The 22,129-nt window shown below is 50.9% G+C and overlaps 1 protein-coding gene and 1 non-coding gene across 5 annotated transcripts in view; one reads left to right on the top strand and one right to left on the bottom strand.

The window, feature by feature from the left end:
- The first annotated feature begins 2,045 nt into the window (after positions 1-2,045).
- LOC142457547 (small nucleolar RNA SNORA70) lies at positions 2,046-2,176 on the top strand. Its single transcript, XR_012786262.1, has one exon. It is a non-coding gene; the product is annotated as a small nucleolar RNA SNORA70 (small nucleolar RNA).
- A 4,142-nt stretch (positions 2,177-6,318) lies between these two features.
- ZNF777 (zinc finger protein 777) overlaps positions 6,319-22,129 on the bottom strand; it is a 28,415-nt gene continuing 12,604 nt past the window's right edge. For 3 of the 4 annotated variants that reach the window (XM_075558797.1, XM_075558793.1, XM_075558796.1), the window contains exons 5-7: positions 10,838-11,089; positions 8,999-9,076; positions 6,319-7,599 (exon numbers count right to left, since the gene is read on the bottom strand). In XM_075558797.1, the coding sequence (XP_075414912.1) occupies positions 6,416-7,599; positions 8,999-9,076; positions 10,838-11,089 (1,514 nt within the window). In that variant the 3' untranslated portion in view covers positions 6,319-6,415. The remainder of the gene's footprint in view (positions 7,600-8,998; positions 9,077-10,837; positions 11,090-22,129) is intronic. The other variant, XM_075558795.1, reaches the window with a different exon arrangement.

Here is a 22,129-nt window from a genome sequence, read left to right as displayed (position 1 = left end):
CAGAGAGCCCTGGGGGCCCCGCCTAATATGGGGCTGAAATATAGGGAGTGATGGAGTGCAATTTAAATCGTGTCCATAGAAGGGTTAGGAATAGCTGTTAAGTGAAGAAAATGAGCTTCATTCTGGCGGGTAGAGTGTTTTTTCTTGCACGGTGTTACCTGTAGCATGCCCTTTTGTCAGACATGTATGATCTAGTGTATGCCTGATACCGGTCCAACAGAAATGGAGAGGGCCCCCCCTCCCAGGGGGAAAGGCCCCGTCCCGTCCCGTCCCTGGGGACTATGGAGCCTCATGCTAGACACACAAGCCACCCTGTGTCAGTACTGGACTGCAGCTAATATCCCGTGGATGAAGCCGGCTTGTACCTGATCGCTCTCCTGTCCTATATGCACATGCGCTGTAAAATAATTTGGGGGATCCTGAAAGAAGTGTGGTGGTGGCGATGACTCAGCTGCTAAAGTTAGTAGTTTGACTGTGCCCGCTGCTCCGTGGGAAAAAGGTGAGGCCATCTGCTTCCATCGAGATGACAGCCTCCCTTGGAGCCCGGGGGGCGCAGTTCTGCTGTGGACATGGCCTGAGAGAAGGAATTCACAGCTGTGAGCTGGGTTTCTGGTAGCTTTCTGCTGGGTTTCCGGGTTGTTATTTTTTTCCTGATGTCCAGGGGTTTGGGGGTGGGGGTGGGGTTAGTTAGATTTCACTGAGTAGCCCTTGGTGGCCTAGAGACTAGCCACAAGGTCTGCAGTTTGAATCCAGCATCTACTTCTTGACAGAACACTGTGGCTACCTGCCTCCTGTGAGCCCCAGGCAGTTCTGCCTGCCCTGTAGGGTCACTGCAAGTTGGGGTTGGCTTGAGTTTGTCCCAAGTTCCATAAACTTTATGGAAATGCACTTATACCCTGGATGAAGAAAGATTTAGGAAAGCACGGAATGTGTCACTGGACAAACTGCCCAGATTGTGCAGGACTGGGAAAGGTAGAAGGGGAGAGCATGGCCATGCGGTGCCCAGCGCAGGCGGGCTTGTGGAGGCTGGGAGGGCCAAGCACGCAGGCCTGACTGTCTCCCATTTCTGGGCCGGCCTGCCTTAGCTTATGGATTTAGCTTCCAGAGATGATTTTTACTGAACAAGGGATTCTGGAGCTAAAGACCAAAGTTGAAAATCTAGCCTTTATAAATTTGATAAAGACTGTCCTGAGTCATGAGGGTGATTGTAAATTGCAGTCGTACAGATTGTTTCTACAAAGGGGAATGGGACTATCCAGGTGGTCCACTGAGTTTAAGAGCTGTGCAGACAGGTTATAAGTCATCATAGCCCAAGCCACTGCCACCCTGTCAGGCCCCACTCTTGGTGACCTAAAAAGGGTTTAGGAGGTGGCAAATCTTCCCTGGATCAAACAGCATCGTTTTTCTCCCCTGGAGTGACAGGTGGATTTGAACTACTGACCTTGAGGTTGGCAGCCCAATACTTACCCAAGAGCTCCACCATCACTAGGCCAGGACTGCTGGAATGATCCAGGGGGGCTGCAAAAAACAGGTATACCTACACTTCATTCTGGATTATGGGCCACAGTGCCAAAGTTTTTGTCAAGGGGATGCTGAAAAGATGGTGGTAGAACTTATGTACTAGGTGACAAATAAAAAGGGTTTCTTTTGTTACTTTTATGGAAGAAACCCAATACCTTCTGAGAAATTAGGGACTCATTCAATTAAAGATTATTTTTATTGTTTAGAACTCAGAAATGCCTTTACACCCATTTTTCATGGTAGGGATTTCAAATAAAACTGAAATTCAGTTTATCTTTTTATTCCTTCCCCTCCCCGAGTACCTCATATTGTATGATTATTCCACACAAATATAAGTTAATCTTCTGGGTAAAAACATGCTGGTGGCGTGCTATTAGTGCTCATTCCACACTGAAGACGTGACACAAACCTGTGCGAGAAGTGTGTGTTTGTATCTACAGTTGGAATCTAACACACTCAAGACTAGTTTTCTTAGCAGTTTGAGGTTTAATTTCTTGCAAACTTATTCTAAAATGTATAGCAAGTTGAAGCCAATTAAACTGACCATCCTCCTTGTGGGGGCCAGTGTGCAATGGCTGCAAACAGTAAGCCTCCTCGGGAGTGTATGCAGCCTACTGGTATGTATAGGCTGCCCTAAGGGACCTTGGAGACAGCCTTTTGCTGCTTTTCGATGCCTCTGGCCTGGCTAACTTCTGCTTTCCCTACACTAGGCTCCACACCGGGATGCGAGGTGCTTTAGGGAAACTTCAAGGCATGGTGGCTAGAGTCTCATTAGCCAGGTAATCATGTCCATCTGTACCAAGCTTCAAAACAAGGAGCATGTGATTGAGGCCTTATGCAAGGCCAAGTTCAAGTTCCCTGGGTACCAGAAGATCCACCTCTCCAAGAAGGGGGGCTTCACCAAGTTTAATGCTGATGAGTTTGAGGATATGGTGGCTGAGAGGCGCCTCATTCCGGATGGCTGTGGAGTCAAGTCCATCCCTCACCATGGCCCCTGGACAAGTGGCGAGCCCTGCGTTCATGCAGACCACGATAGCCCTGCGCTGCCTCACTTGTACCCACCAAATAAAAATTGAACTTCTTTATATATAATCTCAGAAGTTGTTATAGCAAAATTCCTTTCCCTCCTAAGTGTGTGTGTGAGATCCTCAGCGCTTGCACCCATTAAAATAAAAAAATAGGAAGAAAAAAATATAGCAAGCTGTTGGCTTGACAAGGCAATGATCAACTCAGGATAAACTAGGTTAAAGAAGAGGAAGACATGAGGAGGCAAGGCCTTTTGTTATAAACTGTCCGTGGGAAACTGCAAATCAATACACTGCCTGCCTCTGCTTCTGACAGAGTAAACGTGGCCATCCTCAGAGCTGACTGTCCACAAATAGGACCATACAGACATAGCCACTCTTAACACAGACTAGAAATGAACTCTTCTAAATAACGGAACAGCGCCAGGCACCATGCAGTTCTTGGACTGCACTTCCAGAGAAGTGTGGCAAACACCATGCTTCAGAGCCTGCTTAGTTTTTCCAATTGAGTTTAGTGTAAATCTAATTACTCAATCCCTGGAAGGTACAATTTCAGTATGTGTACATCCTGTAAATAGGGAACTGATTAAGTTTAGTTCTTAAAAGGATTTTCTGCATATTAGACACTGTTGAATAGAAAGGGAAACAGTCTGTCCTGATGGTCATTTTTAAAATAAAATTACTGGTCAGGAAAAGAATTTTCATCAGTACATTTTGTCATTAAAATCCAACTTTCCATTACTCTAGTTAGTAGGGAGTAATGATACAGCTGTCTTACAACATGTGTTATTTGGAGACTTTGGGCTGACCTTTCTGAGGAGAGCCAGTGGGTTTTGAGCCGTGGCCATGGTGGGAGGCTGCTGACAGAAGCCAGGAGGCAAGTTAGAGTCGGGTGCCAGACACCCATCTCCATCAACTCTTCTGATGGGGGAAATAAAATGGCTACGTAGGTTCCAACATTAGAAACACAGAAAGGGGGGGGGGGCGGGAGCTCTGAACAGTCTCCCAGGAAAGGGGTTTGAATCTCCCTGGCCAATGAGCAATACCGTCAACCCCAACTCTGCCCTTGCTGGGTTGGCCAGCCCGCTTCCAGCCAGGCCTAGAACTCAACACACAGTGACCACAGAGCAATCAGGGCTGTAAATCAGAGATCAGAGTGTTGCCTTGTTTATTAAGGATCCACGTTGAAGAGATTGGGAGGCAGTATATAACAGCAGTTGTTAACAGCACAGACTTGAAGCCCCATAGATGGCCAAGGCACTACCTTTCCAACCTTCATCTGTAAAAGGGAAAGCCCAACCCAACCCACTGCCCAACAAGGCCAAAGTCACAGCGGGTCATTGGGTGAAAAATGGAAGCACCTGCTCAGTACAGTGGAGGGGCAGTGATTGATGTGTTCTTATCCCCAAATCCAAGGCTTCCCTTCTGGAAGGGAGTTCTTGATGGCTAGGGTGAATTTCCCCTCACTTTTCCCTTACTCCTAACTTCCTTCTCCTCCCCACACCCCATTCCTTGTGCTTTCAGCCTGGAGTTTACCGTTTTAATGGCTGAATCTCATCAGGGAGCAAGCTAAGAGTAGTAAACTCAGACTGTTTTTAATTTAAATCTAGGCCTCACTACCATCAGGAAGCAGGAAGAGGTGAATAGTTTTCCAGAAAGCAGGGGAGGCCCTGGCCTGACTCACCGTTGCCCTGACAACAGCAGGACCTGGAGGGCCTCATCCCTGATCCCTTAATCTGAGGAGCTGCCACTGCAGTGTCTCAGGAGAGGCCTCCACAGCCACCTGATCAGTAATACCCAGGCCTACAGAGGGGGACACAGGAAGGACTTAAGAGGAGACCTGGCTTGCCCCACCCTGGATCTCCCCAGGCCACCCAAGGCTTGGCTCCACCCAGAGAGGGCTGTCCAGGGAGTACTCCTCGAAGAGCCGAAGTGCTTTGCATCACACGGTGCTTAATATGTAGTAGGGGTTGTGTCGACACCCTAAAAGACCCAGGCCATGTACCGCTCTCCCAGCGGTGAGTGAACCAGGCCCGACCACCATCTCTGGCTCCCGATGGCAGGGCCCAGTTCTGGTCCTCTCTGGCTTTGAACGCCTTCTCTGTTGGCACCTGAGAGCCTGCTCTGCTTGTCCCCGTCTGCCCCGGCAAGACTGGGAACTCCGGGCCTGCGAAATGTGGAGTAACGTTTACGTGGCCACTGGCGGTTCTCTCAGGAAGCACTCACGGCGGGAACGTGGGCTGTAGAGTCAAAAGGACTTGAGTTCAAGGCTTGGCTCTATGGTCTGGCTACGGTGTGACTGGGCCCACACGACCTGAGACTCAAGCTGTCGCCTGCCTATAAAGATGCCCACCTTGGAGCTATTTGTGCTGCTCAAACGTTATTCAGCCGGAAGACAACAAACAGCAACTGCCGGCTAGGATGGCCGCAACCCACTCGGCTGGCTTGCCCTGGACTTCCTCTCCCGCTGCGGGCGGCTACCCGAGGCACGCTCCCTTCCCAGGGCTTCCTTCCTTGCAGCTCGGCCTCGCAGCTCCGCGCTCGCTCCGACTGGGAGCGAACAGCCAGCTCGGCCGAGCCCCGACGCCCCATCCGACAGACAGGAGACGGGTGTCCGTCTGAGAAGGCGGCGAACGCTCGCACAGCCAGGAAGGGGCGAGGTCGGAAGTTACAGCGGGTCAGGAGGTTTACATCCAGGTCAAGAGTCGCCAGGAGCTGGCGACCCCGCGCAGGGGCTGCTGGGGCCGCGGGTCGCGGGGTCAGGACGAACAGGGAGGCAGAGGCGACAAGCGGGGCTGGAGCCCAGGAAGAGAAGGCCAGCGCCACACAAGCTGCTCGTCCACGGGGCTCAATCCGCCAGAACCCTGGTTTCCTCGGCCTCCAACGGTATTGCTGGGGGCTGCTGACAACCCCCGTGACAGCCGGAGCGACACAGTGCCTAGCTGGGACGCCACACCAAAGCTCATCGTCCCGGCCCGCCTAGCCCAGAGACAGCACAGCAGGCCTCCACCGAGCAGCTCCCCAAAGGCCAAAGCCTCTGCAGTCCCCTCCCTGGGCCCCAGCGAGCCGGGACCCCCAGCCATCACCCCGCGCACGCTCAGTCTCTTCAGCACGGCCGCCCGTGGGCCCACTCCCCGGGTTCATGCAGGCCTAGGCAACTGCTTCCCATGCAAGGTCAAAGTCAAGGCCTCCCCTCCCCCCAGCGGGGGACGGGGGTTACACCCAAAGTCTCTGGCCTTGATTCCAAGCCGACCTTCGACCTGAGCTCTGCACGACCGACCCTCCTTCGGCTGCTGGGTCCAACCAATCATGCCTCCCTTATCCTACCTCTACTCGTGAAGTGTCCACGGAGGAAGCCTTGCTTCACATGCTGCAGGCTGGCTCCGCCCCTCAGGGCACCCTGCCCGCCCTGGGCCCGCAGCCTGGCCCTCTCAGCCTGTCGGCCCTGTCCATCAACAGACCTGAAGTCCTCTCCACAGGCCGCTCCCCATTATGTCTCGGGTTGGGCACATTTTACGCGGGGTGGGGTGCCTTCCCTCCAGCCTGGCTGTCCAGTGTTCACGGCTAGCGCTAGCAGCTCCTTTCCCCGGCCAACTGTCCCCTCACCTCGCTCGGGGTCGCCGGCCAGCCCAGGCGGGGTCAGTCTTCCCAGGAGAGAGGTGGAAACCAAGCACTTCCCGCCCTGAGCGGCTGGCCCGAGGCCCCTGCTGCCACGCGCAGGGCCTTGCCACCCTCCCCTCCAGAAGCAAACAAGAACGGCAACCAGGAAACGCTCGTCTTTTAAAAATTACTCTATTATTATCAAAGAGAACCACAGTATCGAAAAGGGGTGGCAGTCCCGCCCCGCGCCGCGCCCGGCGGCGCCGCGCTCACTCGCCCGCGTGGGTCCGCAGGTGGTACTTGAGCGACTGCTTGTAGCGGAAGCACTTGGCACAGTGCGCGCATGGGTAGGGCCGCTCGCCGGTGTGCGCGCGCTGGTGCTCGAGCAGGTGGTGCTTCTGCGTGAAGCGCTTGCCGCACTCCGCGCAGTGGTAGGGCCGCTCGCCCGTGTGGATGCGCCGGTGCTCGAGCAGGTGGTGCTTGCGGATGAAGCTCTTGCCGCACTCGGGGCAGGCGTGCGGGCGCTCGCGCGAGTGCACGCGGCAGTGGTTGGTCAGCTTGGACTTCTCGCTGAAGCTTTTCTCACACTCAGGGCACTTGAAGGGCCGCTCGCCCGTGTGCGTCCGCTGGTGGCGCAGCAGGTGCGACGGGCGGCTAAAGCTCTTGCCGCACAAGCTGCAGATGAAGGAGACCTCGTGCTTGCCGGCGTGCACGCGCTGATGGATAACTAGGCTGATGTGCAGGCGGAAGCTCTTCTTGCACTCGGGGCACGTGTAGGGCCGCTCGCCCGTGTGCGTGATCTGGTGCTTGGTCAGGCTGGACTTGTGGCTGAAACTGCTGTCACATTCCGGGCACTGGTAGGGCTTGGAGCTGCTGCCCCCGCCGCCGCCCCCTCCTGCACCTGGCGACTTGGGGCGCGGCTTGAGCGTGTGCTTGGGGTGCAGGCCGGGTGTGCGCTCCGGCGAGGATGGCGCGCGTGGGCCTCGGTGCGCACGCTGGTGCAAGGTCAGCTGCTGCTTGTGGCGGAAGCTGGCCTCGCACTCCGCGCAAGCGTAGGGCCCCTCCTTGACGTGGTTGCGCTGGTGGATGACCAGGTTGATCTTGAGCCGGAAGCTCTTGCCACACTCCAGGCAGGTGAAGGGTCGCCCGCCGCGCCGGTTGCGTTGCTGCTGCTGACCGGCCGATCCGCGGCCCTCACCTGGGTGCCGCTCACCGTGTCCTGTGGGCGCCAGTCGCCGCAGGCTCGGCTTGCTCAGCTGCAGCGCTGGGGGGCTCTCATCGCCCTCCGGAGACAGCTCCCCGGGCAGTGGGGCCTGGTACATGCTGGCCTCGAAGCGGCCGGACAGGTGCCCGAGGGACTGCAGGTGCGGGGGCAGCTCCTCCTCCTCCTCCTCCTCTTCCTCCTCTTCTTCCTCCTCCTCGTCCTGCTCCTCCGTCTTGATTACGATGCCCTCTGTTCCAAAGCCCGGGAGGGAAAGACAGACAAACAGGAGAGTTAGTGCAGACCACCACCCTGGCTGAAAACGCAGTGTCCCCACCCTCACCACCCAAGAGCGGTCACATGGGTGTCTCATCTCCACTCTGAGGCCACAGTTCAGGGACGGACAGAGATACAGAAGGGAGGCTGCTGGTCCATCACTGGGCCAGGACCAACCTTGGGCATTGCCCTCTGAGAAAGACACACAAAGGAGAGTTTGTGCCACCCATCAGCGTGGGGCCAGGGCTGCACCACCTCCCTGTCCTCACCACCCAGCAGCAGTCAAAAGGGTCACCCAGGTGTCTCCACTCTCTGAGGCCAGGTCTGGGGGAGGTGGCCAGAGCCTCCCATAATGTCAGGCCTTGAGCCTGCTCTTTGTCCTGATGTTGGCTCTATATGTGCTTTCTTCAAGGGTGGGGACGGGGCCACCCAGCAGGGAAGAGGCACTGTTTCCTCTTTTCAGACCACAGCACCTTATTATTCCAGGGCCAGTCAAGTGGGTCACCTCCCTTTCACAGAAGAGACCTTAAGACCAGAGAGAGGATGCAATGTTCCAAATAAGCAGTCAAAATCATTGACTTTCCAGAGCTGTTCCCCGTCAGCTGACACAGCCACTGAGGCTAGCAAGGCCTGTGGTGTGTCTGGGACCCTGCATGTTTGTGGGTCAGTCCCAGCCCCAAGCAAGGCTTCCTCGTCCACTGCACCTAGGCAGCAGCCACCTCAAAATCAGGGCCCGAATGTGCTGAGGCCAGCTCAAGGCTCTTGTCACAGGACCAGGCTGCCTCTGTACTCAGGATCCTCAGCAGGTGTGACCCAGGCAATCCCAGGAACATAAGGCGTAAAGGATCAGGAAGGAACAGGCTGCTGGTCTCCACTCATCCAGGACAAAAGAAAAAGAAGCGAGAGAGGAACAGCTCCTACAGAACCGCCAGTTGACATGAACTGGGGACTCATCTACCCGGAGGCCAGACGAACAAGATGGTGTCTGCCGTCACTGCCCACACTCTAACCAGGCCCCAGGAGGTGACAGGAGAACCCACAGTGCTGAGAAACGACTCCCTGGGTTCGTGAGGTGAGAGGACCCTGAGATGATCACCATGAGATACTCTTAAAACCCGACATTGAATTAATTTTCACTGAGTAACACTTGGCTCACAAAATGCAGACTATCACTCCTGAGTAATGAGTGCCTTTAAAAATGCCATCTGTGTGAGCCCCAAACCCAACTTCACTGCCATCGAGCCAACCGCGACTTGCAGCAACCCTGTAGACAGGGTAGAACTGTCCCTGTGGGTTTCCGAGACTGTAACTGTTAATAGGAGTAGAAAGTCCCGTCTTTCTCCCATGGGGCAGCTGGTGGTTTCGAAGTGCTGACCTTGCGGATTGCAGCCCAACTCGTAACCACTCCGCCACCAGGCCTCCTCAGGTGGGACCAAACAGTCAAACTCTTCTCCTGCAAAGAGGAGAAGGTAAGGGGGCAGGGGCAGTAGAGGGCCGGAAGTGGCCCAACCAGAACGGAGGAGAATAAGCAAGGACTGTGACGGGCTCACTTGTATGCAGGTTGTTAGGTAAGAACCCAGCTTGCTGTGTACACAGCACCTCAACACAAGGGAAAATCGAGGAGACAAGGCAAGAGGCTGGTAACGAATTCCATGTGTTTACTCTGAAAGTATGGTTGTTTATGGGAAATGTGGGCCTTAAGCTCACTGTCATCCGAGTCCATCTGACTCATGGCAACCCTACAGGACAGAGCAGAACTGCGTCCTCTGGTTTTTGAGATTGTAAATTTGCACAGCAGCTTCATCTTCCTGCCTTAGGGCGGCTGGTGGGTTTGAACGCCTGACCTTGTGTTTAACAGCCCAATGCTTAACCCAAAGTGCCACCAGGGCACCTTTACTCTCTCTGAACATCAAAGAAGTCTAACTGAGGTCAGAAGGAGACCTTTGCCCCCTGAACACAAGACTCAAATGTCCACAAACTACTGCTCAGTTTGAATAGAACAGTTAAGGTTCTCTTGGGGTAATTGGGGAACACAACTTCAATCTGGACTTTCTACTCTGAAGCTTCCAATTTAGCACAGCCCATCCTCTGCTTCGTGTCTCCCAGCACTGGGCCACGAGACAGACCCAGGCAGAGGAAGGCTTTGGAGGTGCCTGTACATATTTAAAAACAAAAGGGGCTAGGACCCCTCTCATCAACATCATAACAGCAGAACGGATGTGGACCATCATTCATTCACTGATCTGATGCTCACTGTATGGCACATAACAAGACATACAAAAAAAAAAACACTTGGTGCTTTCTACCACAATTTCAAAACACACTTGATTCCTGTTTCAGTTTTCCCAGGATCCAGGAAGAGAGCAGAGGCATTTCATGCATTTAGTAGGATCTTGTTTCCCAAACTGGATGGGGATGATTAAAGAAAAAGATAGTTCAGGTCCAGTTCCCTTATGAATGTAGTTTTAAAATCCCTGCATAAGACAGTCGTTAATTCAAGCCCATCATGTATTTCCTAACCGCACGAGGTGCTCAACCTGGACCTGGCTCAGCCTCAGAAAGTCTATCTCAAGCCACCCAAGTCCACGTCTCTGTCCTTCCTCAGGCTCACTGGGAGCAGGCGACATGGGAGAAAGACGCAAGGCTCCAGCATAGGAAAAGATGAACCTTTCTCCTGCAGTGAAGAGCCCACAGGGGCCATGCTACTGTCCTAGACAGTCACTGGAGTCAGGATCCACTTGGTGGCAGTGGGCATTTGAAGGGATCCAAAGATTAGCTGGGAGCCTGGCAGTGAGCTTGTGCTAGTGGCAGAGGGTCGTTCAGAAAGGGAGCGGGAGGCAGCACAGCCTGCTGCCATCAGTGACTGGGCTCACGGGCAGAGCCTTGGCCTGGGTGGGCTGTTCTGCCAGGCAGATGCCCATCTTCCAAGGGGCAGCCTTTCTGTTGCCACAGAACAAGAACCCCAAGGGTAAGTCAGAACTGAGGCTCTCGTTTCGCCACTATCTGTGTGACCCTCAAGATTTGACCTTAATCTGCTGGTCAGTAAGGGGGCTGGACACCACTAACCATCAGCCTCCTTCCTGGCCTCAAAGCAGACCTTTGTCAAGCCCAGGGCAGGGAGCATGTGCTCATAGCCTCACTAAGGTCCTACCACCTGTCACCCCTCTCCAAAGCAAGGACAGCGTCCTGGGGCCCACCACCAGCCTGCACGTACCTGCGCACTCTCTCTGCTGTGCCAGCATCTGTTTGAGCTCGCTGAACTCACTGGAGCCCCCAGTGGATTCCTCCAGGGCGGTCTCTTGGTCCTGCATGTCCAGGTCTGGCTGCTCCCCACAGGGGTCCCCCAGTTCAGAGTCCTGAAAGCCATGCTCCTCCACTTGTCCCATCAGGGGCTCAGGTGTCTCCAAACCTTCTGAGCCCTCGTCATTGGTCTGGACCTCGATCTTAATCACGATCCCGTCGTGGGCTGAGGGGAGGGTATGGCAAAAAAGGAGGGAGTGGGGGGAAAGGAGGGAGAGAAGTCAGAGCCAAGACCCTCACTTTAGAGACCACGAGGAAACAGAACATTAAAGTGACAGTGAAAATTTTAAAAATATCTGGACATTTATAGCTTCTGCAGGACAGGGAATTTTTCTTATAACAGTTTTATTAGCACATAATTTACATATCACAATTTAATAGTTCAATCATTCAGTCATATAGAGAATTGTGTAATCATTACCATATCAATTTTAGAACACTCTCAGCCCCATGGTTAAATAGCCTTTAAAATAAGTTGGGCAAACAGTCAATTCTAGTGTCCTTCCTGCTTCCTCCCTTCATTTTTATTCCCTAAGTCCCCTTTCCCTCCCTATCATTCTCCCCTGGCCCTTGCACCCCTATAAACCCTTGTGTAATCAGTTATCACTGTGCAGCCACTCCTCCTGTGCTTCACAAACTGGGAAACCCAACAGAAATAAAAAGCAAAAGCAAAATAAGGTGGTAAGGATAAAATAATAATAATGTAAAGACCAAAATATAAATCATGAGTAAAAAAGAAAAGACCCCTGTCAACATTCCAAAAGCCAGGGAAGACATTTCTGTCATGGAGCAAGTAAGAGCTACTTGCACCCAGAACCAATTCAGGTCAGGTCTATAGGGAGGTGAGTTGCAATGGTCTCCGTCTGACAGGAAGGCTGGTTGGGACTCTTGCCCTTGCCTAGAGGGAATCTGCCAGTGGTTTGGTCTGACCAGAAACTCTGCAGAGGGGGTTGGGGCTCCCACGGTCCTCCCCAGCCTTCTACAAATTGGGTGTTCATAATTTTAGCTCTGATGATTTTCTCTTCATCGTATTTGAATTGTGTAATTGTCATCTTTGAATCACACAAGCTGGTGTGCTTCTTCTGTGTGGGCTTAGTTGACTCCTCACTTAGATGGCTGCTCGTTTGAATATGAGCCTGTAAGACCCCAGACACTATTCTGAATGACAGCGTGGCACCGTCTACTTGCTTCACCACACTTTGCTGTGGCCCCTTATCTTCAGTGATCCTTTCATGAAGGTGAGTGTCGAGCAGGGCCATGTCACCAGAATTACGTGTTCTTGAATTGGGGCTCGAGTTAAGTAGGCGCTCAGACACCTCTGCTTGTCCATGGGGTTTGTATAGCTCAGGTTTACTTTTGCTGTTTTAATATGACAAAATCACAACCCTAAGACATCAACTGCATCAATAGCAGCCATAGGCCAACCAGCAACCAAATAAACAGCACACACCCAAAAAGGGGGAAAAGGGGAAGAAAAACAAAAACAAGCTGCAAGTAGGAAAGCAAAACTCCATATAAACACAAGTACAGCATTGTCAATCACCCCCTGGGGTATATGTCGATTGCACTATTATAATCGGGGAATTCTTTAATGTGGCTCTTCCAGCCAGTCTCCAGCTCCCACCCAACGACCTTTCTTTCTTGCAGGGCAGGGGTCCTCAAATTTTTTTAACGGGGTCAGTTCACTGTCCCTCTACCCGTTGGAGGGCCTGACTATAGTTTAAACTATAAACAAATTCCTATGCACACTGCATATATCTTATTTTGAAGTAAAAAACAAAATGGGGCAAAAACACACAGTGGGCCAGATAAATGTCCTCGGCGGCCACAGTTTGAGGACGCCTGCTGCAGGGTCTGGTAAGAAGGTGGAGGAAGATAATGGTAGGATTCACCTGTGAGTCATTGTGAGCAGGATTCCCAGGAATGTCATCCTGCTGGGTTTAAAAATGAGCCCTCTGAGAAGCAGGGGGAGGGATCTCATTACCAGCAAGTTCCAGGAGCAGAGCGAGGCCTCTGAACCCTGGATCCAGAAGATAGCTGTACCATCAGAGGAGCAGGAGCCAGACCATAAAACAGAATGATGAAGATTTCCCAACCCTTGAGCAAGTAAAGCTGAGTGCTTTGGGGCAAGAGGCTGTCTGCCACACAGTGCAGACCTTGGGGCACTCAGTTCAGGAAGCTGCATTTGCTGAGCCGAGTGTCTGTGAGCTGAGGCTTACATCGCAGTGGTAAGCCCCTTTAAGTATTTTTGAACAAAACTGAAAAAAAAAACTGTGTAAGGTGTCCTGATAAACAACTCTCCCTTGAGCATTTCTCACGGCAGTACAATTTTGTTTGGCTTGCTTAGTTAACCCTTTACTGGTGACTATTGTCTGCGAGTTTTTGCAATGGGTATTAGAACCCAAAGAGAGAAACTCCAGAACCCCAGTTAAGACCACACAGCCCAGAGCAGGCCCCGCGTTTGTGTTTCACCCTCCCTGGGAAGTTTGCCTTTCTCAGTGGTGTCAGGGGTGACCTTCTGAAGGCCGGAGCAGCCAAAGTCACCACAGGACACCAGTCCCTCCACAGCCGCCCTCAGCCACTCACTCCCTTGAGAGGGGAAGTGCACCACTATATGCATACACCTATGTTGCATGCATGGGATTACAGCATGCGATTTTGGTTTTCTCCATGCTTCTGGAGTTAATTATATCACATATCCATGTATGGCTACTAAGACAGGCTAGGAAGAAAGGCCTGGCGGTCATCTCCTATCAGCCAACGAAGATCTTATGAACAAGGATGAGTCGCCAATCACCCATGTATTTACTCGGGGCTCATTCGGCACATGCTCCCTGAGCACCAGCCCTGTGTCAGGCAGCCTTCTGTCGATCGGGTGCGTCGGTGGACAAAGCAGACAGCCCTGCGCATTTCACGTTACAGTCTGGAAGGATGAGAAAGGCAGCCCACGGCCAGCACAGCACACAGTCACAATGTGTGCTAGAAACCTATAAACAAGCAAACTCGGGGACAGCACGTGGCATTGGACGCGTAGCGACCCCATGGTCACTCGACGGAGCAGAAAACCTCACCTTCCTTCTGAGGTCAGGGGTTTCAAACTGCTGACGGTGGCTCAGCCAGGCCTCCCTCGAGTGACGGGGAGCATGCTACCGACAAAGAAAGAAGGGCAAACCAGCGCACAGCACAGGCGCCACATTCCCAAAGCTTCCCTAGAGCTTGCCTGCCAGGCCCACCTGCCCGGGGCTGAGGGCCTGGGGGGCTGCAAACTGCAAGGTTGACATCTGAAAACCAGCAGCCCTTCTGCTGGGGAAAGATGAGGCTTTCTACGCCCAGAAAGTTGGCACCCACTCCACTGCAATGCGTTTGGATTTGTTCAGCTCAGCGGAAAGAGGGCCACATCGCGGAGAACTGGGACGAACTAAGCGTGCTAGCGGAGCCCTGGTGGCCCAGGGGGTCAAGGGTTGGGTCAACTGCAAGACTGCCAGGTCAAACCCACCAGTGGCATTATGGGAGAAACCCGTAAAAGCTGCTTTGCCCTGTTCTATGGGGTCAAACAGAACACTGAGCACCTCAGTTTCCAGACTGTATCTTTCTGCTTTCCCAGAATTGAGTCGCATGTTGGATTTCAGCCTCCACCGACATCCTCATCCTCGTCTCCCTCTGCCGAGTGAACTGTAGGCCAATCCTGACCTCACTCTAAATCACCAGCCTCTCTCTCCCACCTCAAGAGAAGCACCGTCCTTTCTGACTCTCCCTCAGCTCTGTTGGTTTCGTGGGTTCACACATTCCTCCTTCTCCTTGTTCTCTGCCCCTCTTCTTGCACTCCAGCATCCTGCTGCCTCCACACACAACAGAGATTCCAGTCTCAGGGAAAATGTCCCCTGATGTCACCACGTCATGCCTGAACTGGGACCACGCGAGGCACTGACAGCAGGCATGGCTCAGGATTGGGTATTTTCTCTCTGTTGTACACAGGGCCAGCCACTGTGAGTCAGAATCAACTCAAGGTCCCAACGAACACTTCCTAAAAACTGTTTAAAAACTATGTACCTCTTGTACCAAAAGTACCCCGTGAACCCATCTTAAAAACAACAGTTTAACGAGCAAAAAAGGTTGGCCCTGTGCATTATGCATCATTTTAAGAACTCTCCACCTAACCCACCCAAGGGGAGAGTATTGTTTATATCTCCACAGGGAAAGAGGGACCAGACTTCAACCCAGTGGCTCAAGGTGTGAATGTAACATTCCAGCATTGAGTAGGGAACCAATGGAAAGGTCTGAGGGGCCGGCCCTAAACCCAAATACATGGACACCTGCCCCTCCCCCCCCCAGAAAAATGTATTTCAGAGGACAGCACTGAAGCTGCAGCTCAGGGAGATAGACATGCCTGATCAGAGCACATGGGAGCAAATGAAGGGGGAGGAAGAGTGGAACACAAACTGGCCCACCAAGCCATGAGGACGATATTCCCGCTTAGAGCAGCCAATCCACAGAGAAAACCATATGACAAACCCCACTATGACACATAATATCCCTCACTGACCCTTAGCCCTACAGGGGACAACACATTGTGTGGGAATTGCGCCCGATCTGATCCCACCACACAGAGGTAAAACACGAAGGGTGTGCAACAGAACAGCAAGGGGAACAAAGCAATGACATCCCCAAGGAATACGAAAAATAGATTTGGGGGCCAGAGCTTGGCACCCCATCAGACTCAACCAGAAAACACTCCCAAAGGCCAACAAACAGTCCTTGAACTAACTACAAGCTTTTCTTTGTTGTTGTTGTTGTGTTGGGGGGGGGTTGTCATTGGCTTTTTGTTATATTTGTTGGTTTTGCTCTGTCTTGTTTATCTTGACAGGTCTGTCTAAATAAAATAGGTTGGATGAATAATCTGGAGGAGAAAACAGCGGTACTGATAGTTCCGAGGGGACATGGGAAAGGGGGAGGTGAAGGGAAAGGCAGTAGTGTTAACAAACTAAGAGACAAGGGAACAACAAGTGATCCAAATCGGTGGTGAGGAGGGTGTAGGAGGCCTGGTAGGGCATGATCAAGGGTAATGTAACCAAGAGGAATTACTGAAACGCAAATGAAGGTTGAACATGATAGTGGGACAAGAGGAAAGTCAAAGGAAATAGAGGAAAGAGCTAGGAGGCAAAGGGCATTTAAAGAGGTCTAAATAAAGGCATGTACATATGTAAATATATGAGGATGGAAACAGATCTATGTGCATATATTTATAGGTTTAGTATTAAGGTAGCAGATGGACATTAGGTATCTACTCAAGTACTACCTCAATGCAAGAATACATTGTTCTATTAAATTGGCATTCCATGATGCTCACCTTCCCAACACGATTGCTAAAGATAAATCGGTGTCTAAGCAAATGTGGTGAAGAAAGCTGATGGAGCCTGGCTATCAAAAGATATGAAAGTAAACAAGCGGCCATCTAGCTCAGAAGCAACAAAGCCCACATGGAAGAGGCAAACCAGCTTATATGATCATGAGGTGCCAAAGGGATCAATTACCAGGCATCAAAGAAAAAAATCATATCATTGTGTGCTCACCTCCCCAATACGATTGCTGAAAACAAATGGGTGCATAAGCAAATGTGGCGAAGAAAGCTGATGTGCCGGCTATCAAAAGATATAGTGTCTGGGGTCTTAAAGGCTTGAAGGTAAACAAGCGGCCATCTAGCTGAGAAGAAACAAAGCTCACATGAAAGGAGCACACCAGCCTGTGTGATCACAAGGTGTTGAAGGGATGAGGTATCAGGCATCAAAGAATAAAAAATCCTATCAGTGTGAATGAGAGGGGGTATGGAGTGGGGATCCAAAGCCCATCTATAGGCAACTGGACATCCCCTTATGGAAGGATCATGAGGAGGAAACAAGTCAGTCAGGGTGCAGCGTAGCAACGATGAAACATATAACTTTCCTCTAGTTCCTCAATGCTTCCTCCCCTCCCACTATCATGATTCCAATTCTACCTCACAAATCTGGCTAGACCAGAGGATGTACACTGGTACAGACAGGAACTGGAAACACGGGGAATCCAGGAAAGATGATCCCTTTAGGACCAGTGGTGAGAATGGCGAAACTGGGAGGGTGGAGAGTGGGTGGGGTGGAAAGGAGGAACCGATTACATATGGCCTCCTCCCTGGGGGACGGACAACAGGAAAGTGGGTGAAGGGAAACGTCAGACAGCGTAAGATACGACAAAATAATAATTTATAATTTATCAAGGGTTCAAGAGGGAGGGGGTAGAGGAGAGGGAGGGGATAAAAATGAGGAGCTGATGCCAGGGGCTTAAGAGAGCAAATGTTTTGAGAATGATGATGGCAACAAATGTACAAATGTGCTTTACATAACTGATGGTGTATGGATTGTGATAAGAGTTGTATGAGCCCCCAATAAAGTGATTTAAAAAAACTAAACTCTCTCTATGGGGTCAGATTGACAACAAGAAGCTCCAGGGGGCAGAGAGCTTAGTTCATGGGCAGGGAAAAACCCTGGGGAAGGAGGGAGGGAAGAAGGAACCACCCTGAGAGGTGGCGGCTTGGCGTGTTCTATTTCTCAACATCAAAATAAGCACTGTCTGGAAGGAAAAACCAGTATTTATTTTACCCTTTCGAACAGATCTATACAGTAAATATAATTGTGCAAAATGATATAATTTGTGGAGTATAGTAGATATCTTAAATATAAAAATCTATGAAACAAGTAAATCTAGAAATATCTTAAATATAGTAACACTTTCCCATCACCCTTGTAATGTAGCCTGTGGGATCTAAAACTCTAGCCCTTTCAACCCACCACGAGTCCTTTTTTCAAAACGCAGAAACTAGTTCTTCTCTGATGGCTGAATTTCCCATCATTCCCTTTTCAATTTGTACATTATTTCCTTTCTACTTTGTCCACAGAACTCTATCTTAAGCGAATATATCTTTATATTTGGGATTCTCTGACCAATTATTTGATCTAGCTCTGTGCCACAGAGCTATGCATGACGGGGAAAGTCTCTTCTCGCTGATACTGGTCATAATTACAGCTAGGGCTCCAAGTGTTAACTCCTCCCTCCCAAGTTCAAGAATAATGAACAATTATTCAAGTTAGAAAGCAAAAAAAAAAATCTTATAGAAAATGTATCTCTTAAAAGGATAAATAAGGATTTCCCCCAATGGTCTCGCCTATTGCTAGGCAGAGGCAGTGCTCAGAATCAATGCTGTTCCTCATTTTCAAGTTTAGAAATGCAAGTATTGGGCACCTCGTTACATGTGTATGTAGACAGGGAGCAAGGAGTTTTGTGAGGAGACTGTCACTAGATTCTGTGAACTTTGTCCCAATTACATGCCCCAAAGTCACGCAGCTAGCTAACCCACCATCAGAAATCCCTTTCAATGACCTCTTAGCTGACAGCCTGACTAGGTCATCTTTCGATTTTGTTGAAGGCAAAGTAACGGGGACAACCTAACTTGCAAACTAAGTTGTCGCCTCCGACACTGGGAATTTGCCCCAACATTGGGGTTGGCTGTTTGTTTAGTGGCCTTGAGTTTTTATTTTGGAGAAAGGCAGGCATAGACAGGAGATCGTCCCAGAAGGCCCGAGAGTCCGGGTTCCCAGTGCACGTGACCACTCAAGACAATGAGTTGTGTGAATGGTTGCAGGTGGACAGAGGACCGAAAACTGTTGTCCTTAAGCGGGCTGTGTGTGCACAGAGCCTTCTTGTCACTCGGGGCATGGGTGGCAAAGCTGCCATTCCACGACTTTCAAATGCCAACCTCATTTGCATCAGTAATCAAACTGGTTCATGAGACTACGTCTGAGGTGGGGAAGATCTATCCTATATACTATTCCTAAAAGCATTGAATGTTAGTGAGCAATTTAACAGCTGGCAGGTGGGTTTGACCTTGTGGTTAGCAGCCCAGCACAAACTGCTGACATACCCCTCTCCCCAAAAAACCAACCCCATTGTCTTTTAGTGGAATCTGATCACAGCGACTCTGTACAGTGTGTCCAAGGGCCAGACATCCTCCTCTTTCTCCTGTGGAACTGCTGGGGTTCCAAGGGGCAGCCTCGCGGTTCTCAGTTCAGCGCTCACCGGGCAGCAGCACCAGACACATGGCATATGCTCACAGGGTCTTTGAAAAGCTCAGAGGCTCAGCCACCACGTGTCTGTCAGTTTGTCCTACTGTGGTGGCCTGTGTGTTGCTGTGACACAGGAAGCTGTGTCACCAGCATTTCAAATGCCAGTGAGGTCACTCAAAGGAATAGGTGTCAGAGCGGCTTCCAGACTAAGAGCTCCTGGGGACACTTCCTGCTAAGACTTTCTTTTTTGTCACGGTGTGTGTACTTTAAAGTCCTTTTTGGGTGATGTTCTACATGCAGAGGCCAGTGGTTGATTCATTTGAGACCAGTTTTTTAAAACTAGTTGTGCATCACAGGTCCTGCGGCCCAGAGGCAGTCACGGACAGCCTTTCGAGGTGAGTCCTTTGTCTGCGACCTCCAGCATGCCAACAGGCTTCCATTGCAACTCCTCCTGGATCTTCCAATTTTAAGCCGCATCTATTGAGTTCCAACCATCTCACAAAAGCGTTTCACACACCTGGTGCTTCCAGCATGGCGTGCTGTGATTGTGGAGCAGTACCAGATATTCCCATTGGACGCTGGAGTATACAAGTGCTTCCCATGCTTGTAGCCTCTTGGCTTTCCCTACAGCTCAGTCTTTTCTCCCCTTTGCTGCTGCTCTATGGTGCCGTCTGGGGTTTGATTCATGGCAGCCTACAAGTGACACAGCCACACCCTGCCTGGTCCTAGGCCATCCTCACAAGGGCTGCGATGCTAAAGCCACTGCTGCAGCTTCACCTCATTGAGGGGTTCCTTTTTCTCTCACCCTACACTTTTCCAAATACAATGTCCCTCTCTAGGGACTGGTTCCCTCCTGATCACAGATCCACCACCCTGGCTTCTAAGGAACGTTCTGGCTGCACTTCTTCAATTTTAAACTCTTCTTTCCCACCTCTCCTGCTGTGTAACTCTTACCTGAAAATCTTCAAATGCATTGGTACTCCAGTCATTTCATCTCCCTCCTTTTATAAAAAGAATCTTTTACTGTGCTTTAGGTGAAGTTTTACACCATAGATCAGTCTCCCACTCTGATGATTCATGCGGAAGTTGCTCTGGGCCACTGGTTGCTCTTCCTGCAGCGTGTCCGCACCCTTCCCAGTGCCCACCCCTCCTTGTCTTCTCATCTCTGCCCATTGGGTCTCGTAGGACTGCCTGTTCTAAGGCACACTCTGCATGGCCGCCCTTTATGATACAGGCGTAAGACGACCTCCAGGAGTGGCTTCAGTTTTAGGTTAAAAGATGTCTGAGGGTCATAGGCGTGGTAGCACCTCATCTCTACTCTGTCCAGTAAATATGGTCCTTTGAGGAATTTGAGTTTGCTCTAACTGGGGCCTTCTATTGTGTTCCTGGGTCAAAGCAGATGAGAGCGGTCGGCAGGCAGCCTTCTAGTTCTTGGGGGCTCAGGCTAGTGGTTTGTGGTTTGTGGGGGGGTGTCATTATTCCTGTGGACTAATGGCTTCTGGAATATTGGGTTCATCTCCCTCTCCTCTGTTCCGGACAAGAAGAGACCCATGGGTGTATCTAGGACAGCCACGCAAAAAGCTTCTAAGGGTCTATACATGAGTCACCACCCAAAGATGTAGGACATTAACTTTAGGAACTATGCTATGCCAGTTGACCTGGGCAGCCCCCAAGTATTAACTTCTTGAAGGTAACGTTTCTGGAGCTTTCTGATGCAGTCTAACCTAAACTGGCTGTCTCAGGGTACTCAGCTGTCTTCTTGGGCCCCTTTGCTATTGTCCTGGGGGCCCTTCACTTTTCTCTTGTGTGGAGCGAGCCACCTGCACTCCACATCTTCCTTTTTGTTACTTCACTTCCTCTTTCTGGCAAAGCTCCGAGTGCAGCCTGAGAGGCCTTCCTTTCACTTTCACACTTCTTCAGAAGCAGCCTGGCTGCCGGCTGGACTCGAGAGCCGAAGGCATTTCCTACTAGGATCCTGAGCACACTGCTCGACTGCCCTCTGCTTCCAACACTGCTGAACAGACCACAGCCATTTCGGTTCTTGCCCTTTCTTTTTTTTTTAATCATTTTATCGGGGGCTCGTACAATTCTTATCACAATCCATACAGACATCCATTGTGTCAAGAACATATGCACATCTGCTGCCATCATCGTTCTCATCAGTTCTTGCTCTTCCATGGGAACCTGTTCGGCTTGGACATTTCCCCTTTCAAGGTTGTGGGCTCTTCTTGTCCTCGGCCACTCTCCGCTTTCTTGCTGAGGCGCCAAGCAGGTGGGTCTGTTTCTGTCGTCCTGGGCAGCTTGTTACCTGTCCATGTGGGGACGGTTTCATGGATAATCCCCTCTCTGCTGTTGCTACTCCTTTTTCCCCTGAAACTTCTATTATTCAGTTGTTAGATACCCATCTCTAATCTTCTTCTCTCTCCCAGCTTTCTTTTATTTCTAAGAGCCCCTTGGTGTTTGTTTTCCTTAAGTAGGTGTTATACTTTTGTGTCTTGGACACATTCACTCCTCTCTAAGGATTATGTATCTAAGTATTGATAAGTATTCCATACATTTGCTTCTAATTATACATATAAGTATTTGTACTTTTTTCCCCATCTAAAAATGGTCTCTACTTGCTCTAAATTCATTAGTTCTTCTGTGCATTAGAGGCTTTTCCAAAAGACCTTGCAGTTCTGCCTTGTCCATATTTAAAAGCAGAACATTCTAAAGACAATGGAGATTTCGAGCATTTGGGTGGGGCTGGCTAACTCTGGGACTCTCAGCAGGATGATGTGGCCAGGTGAGTGCCCTGAGACCCTCCTGGGCTAGTCCCCAATGTCCCCGGAGCTGCCCTGCCCAAAGGGCTTCCTCTTGCAGTATCATTTTGGGGTCCAGGTTGGGGAAAGAGGCTGGAGAGCTTGACATTCAGTAAGGCAAGTTTCACCCAGCCCCACTTCAGATTGGTAGCCCCACCCTTCATTTTGCCTGGGTCCCATGTCCAGAGGTCCTCCTTAACCTTGCTTGGACTGTCGGTCATCTGCCAGGGTTGACAAGAGGCCCATGGACTGGGTAGGCACAACTGAAGTCCGACCAGTCCTGTTGCAGCCCCTCCTTCACCGCTAGCTCGAGAC

Source organism: Tenrec ecaudatus, chromosome 9, assembly GCF_050624435.1.
Source record: "Tenrec ecaudatus isolate mTenEca1 chromosome 9, mTenEca1.hap1, whole genome shotgun sequence".
NCBI lineage: Eukaryota > Metazoa > Chordata > Mammalia > Afrosoricida > Tenrecidae > Tenrec > Tenrec ecaudatus.
The sequence above is the reverse complement of the archived record's forward strand: the minus strand, read 5'-3'. Positions and strand labels throughout refer to the sequence as shown.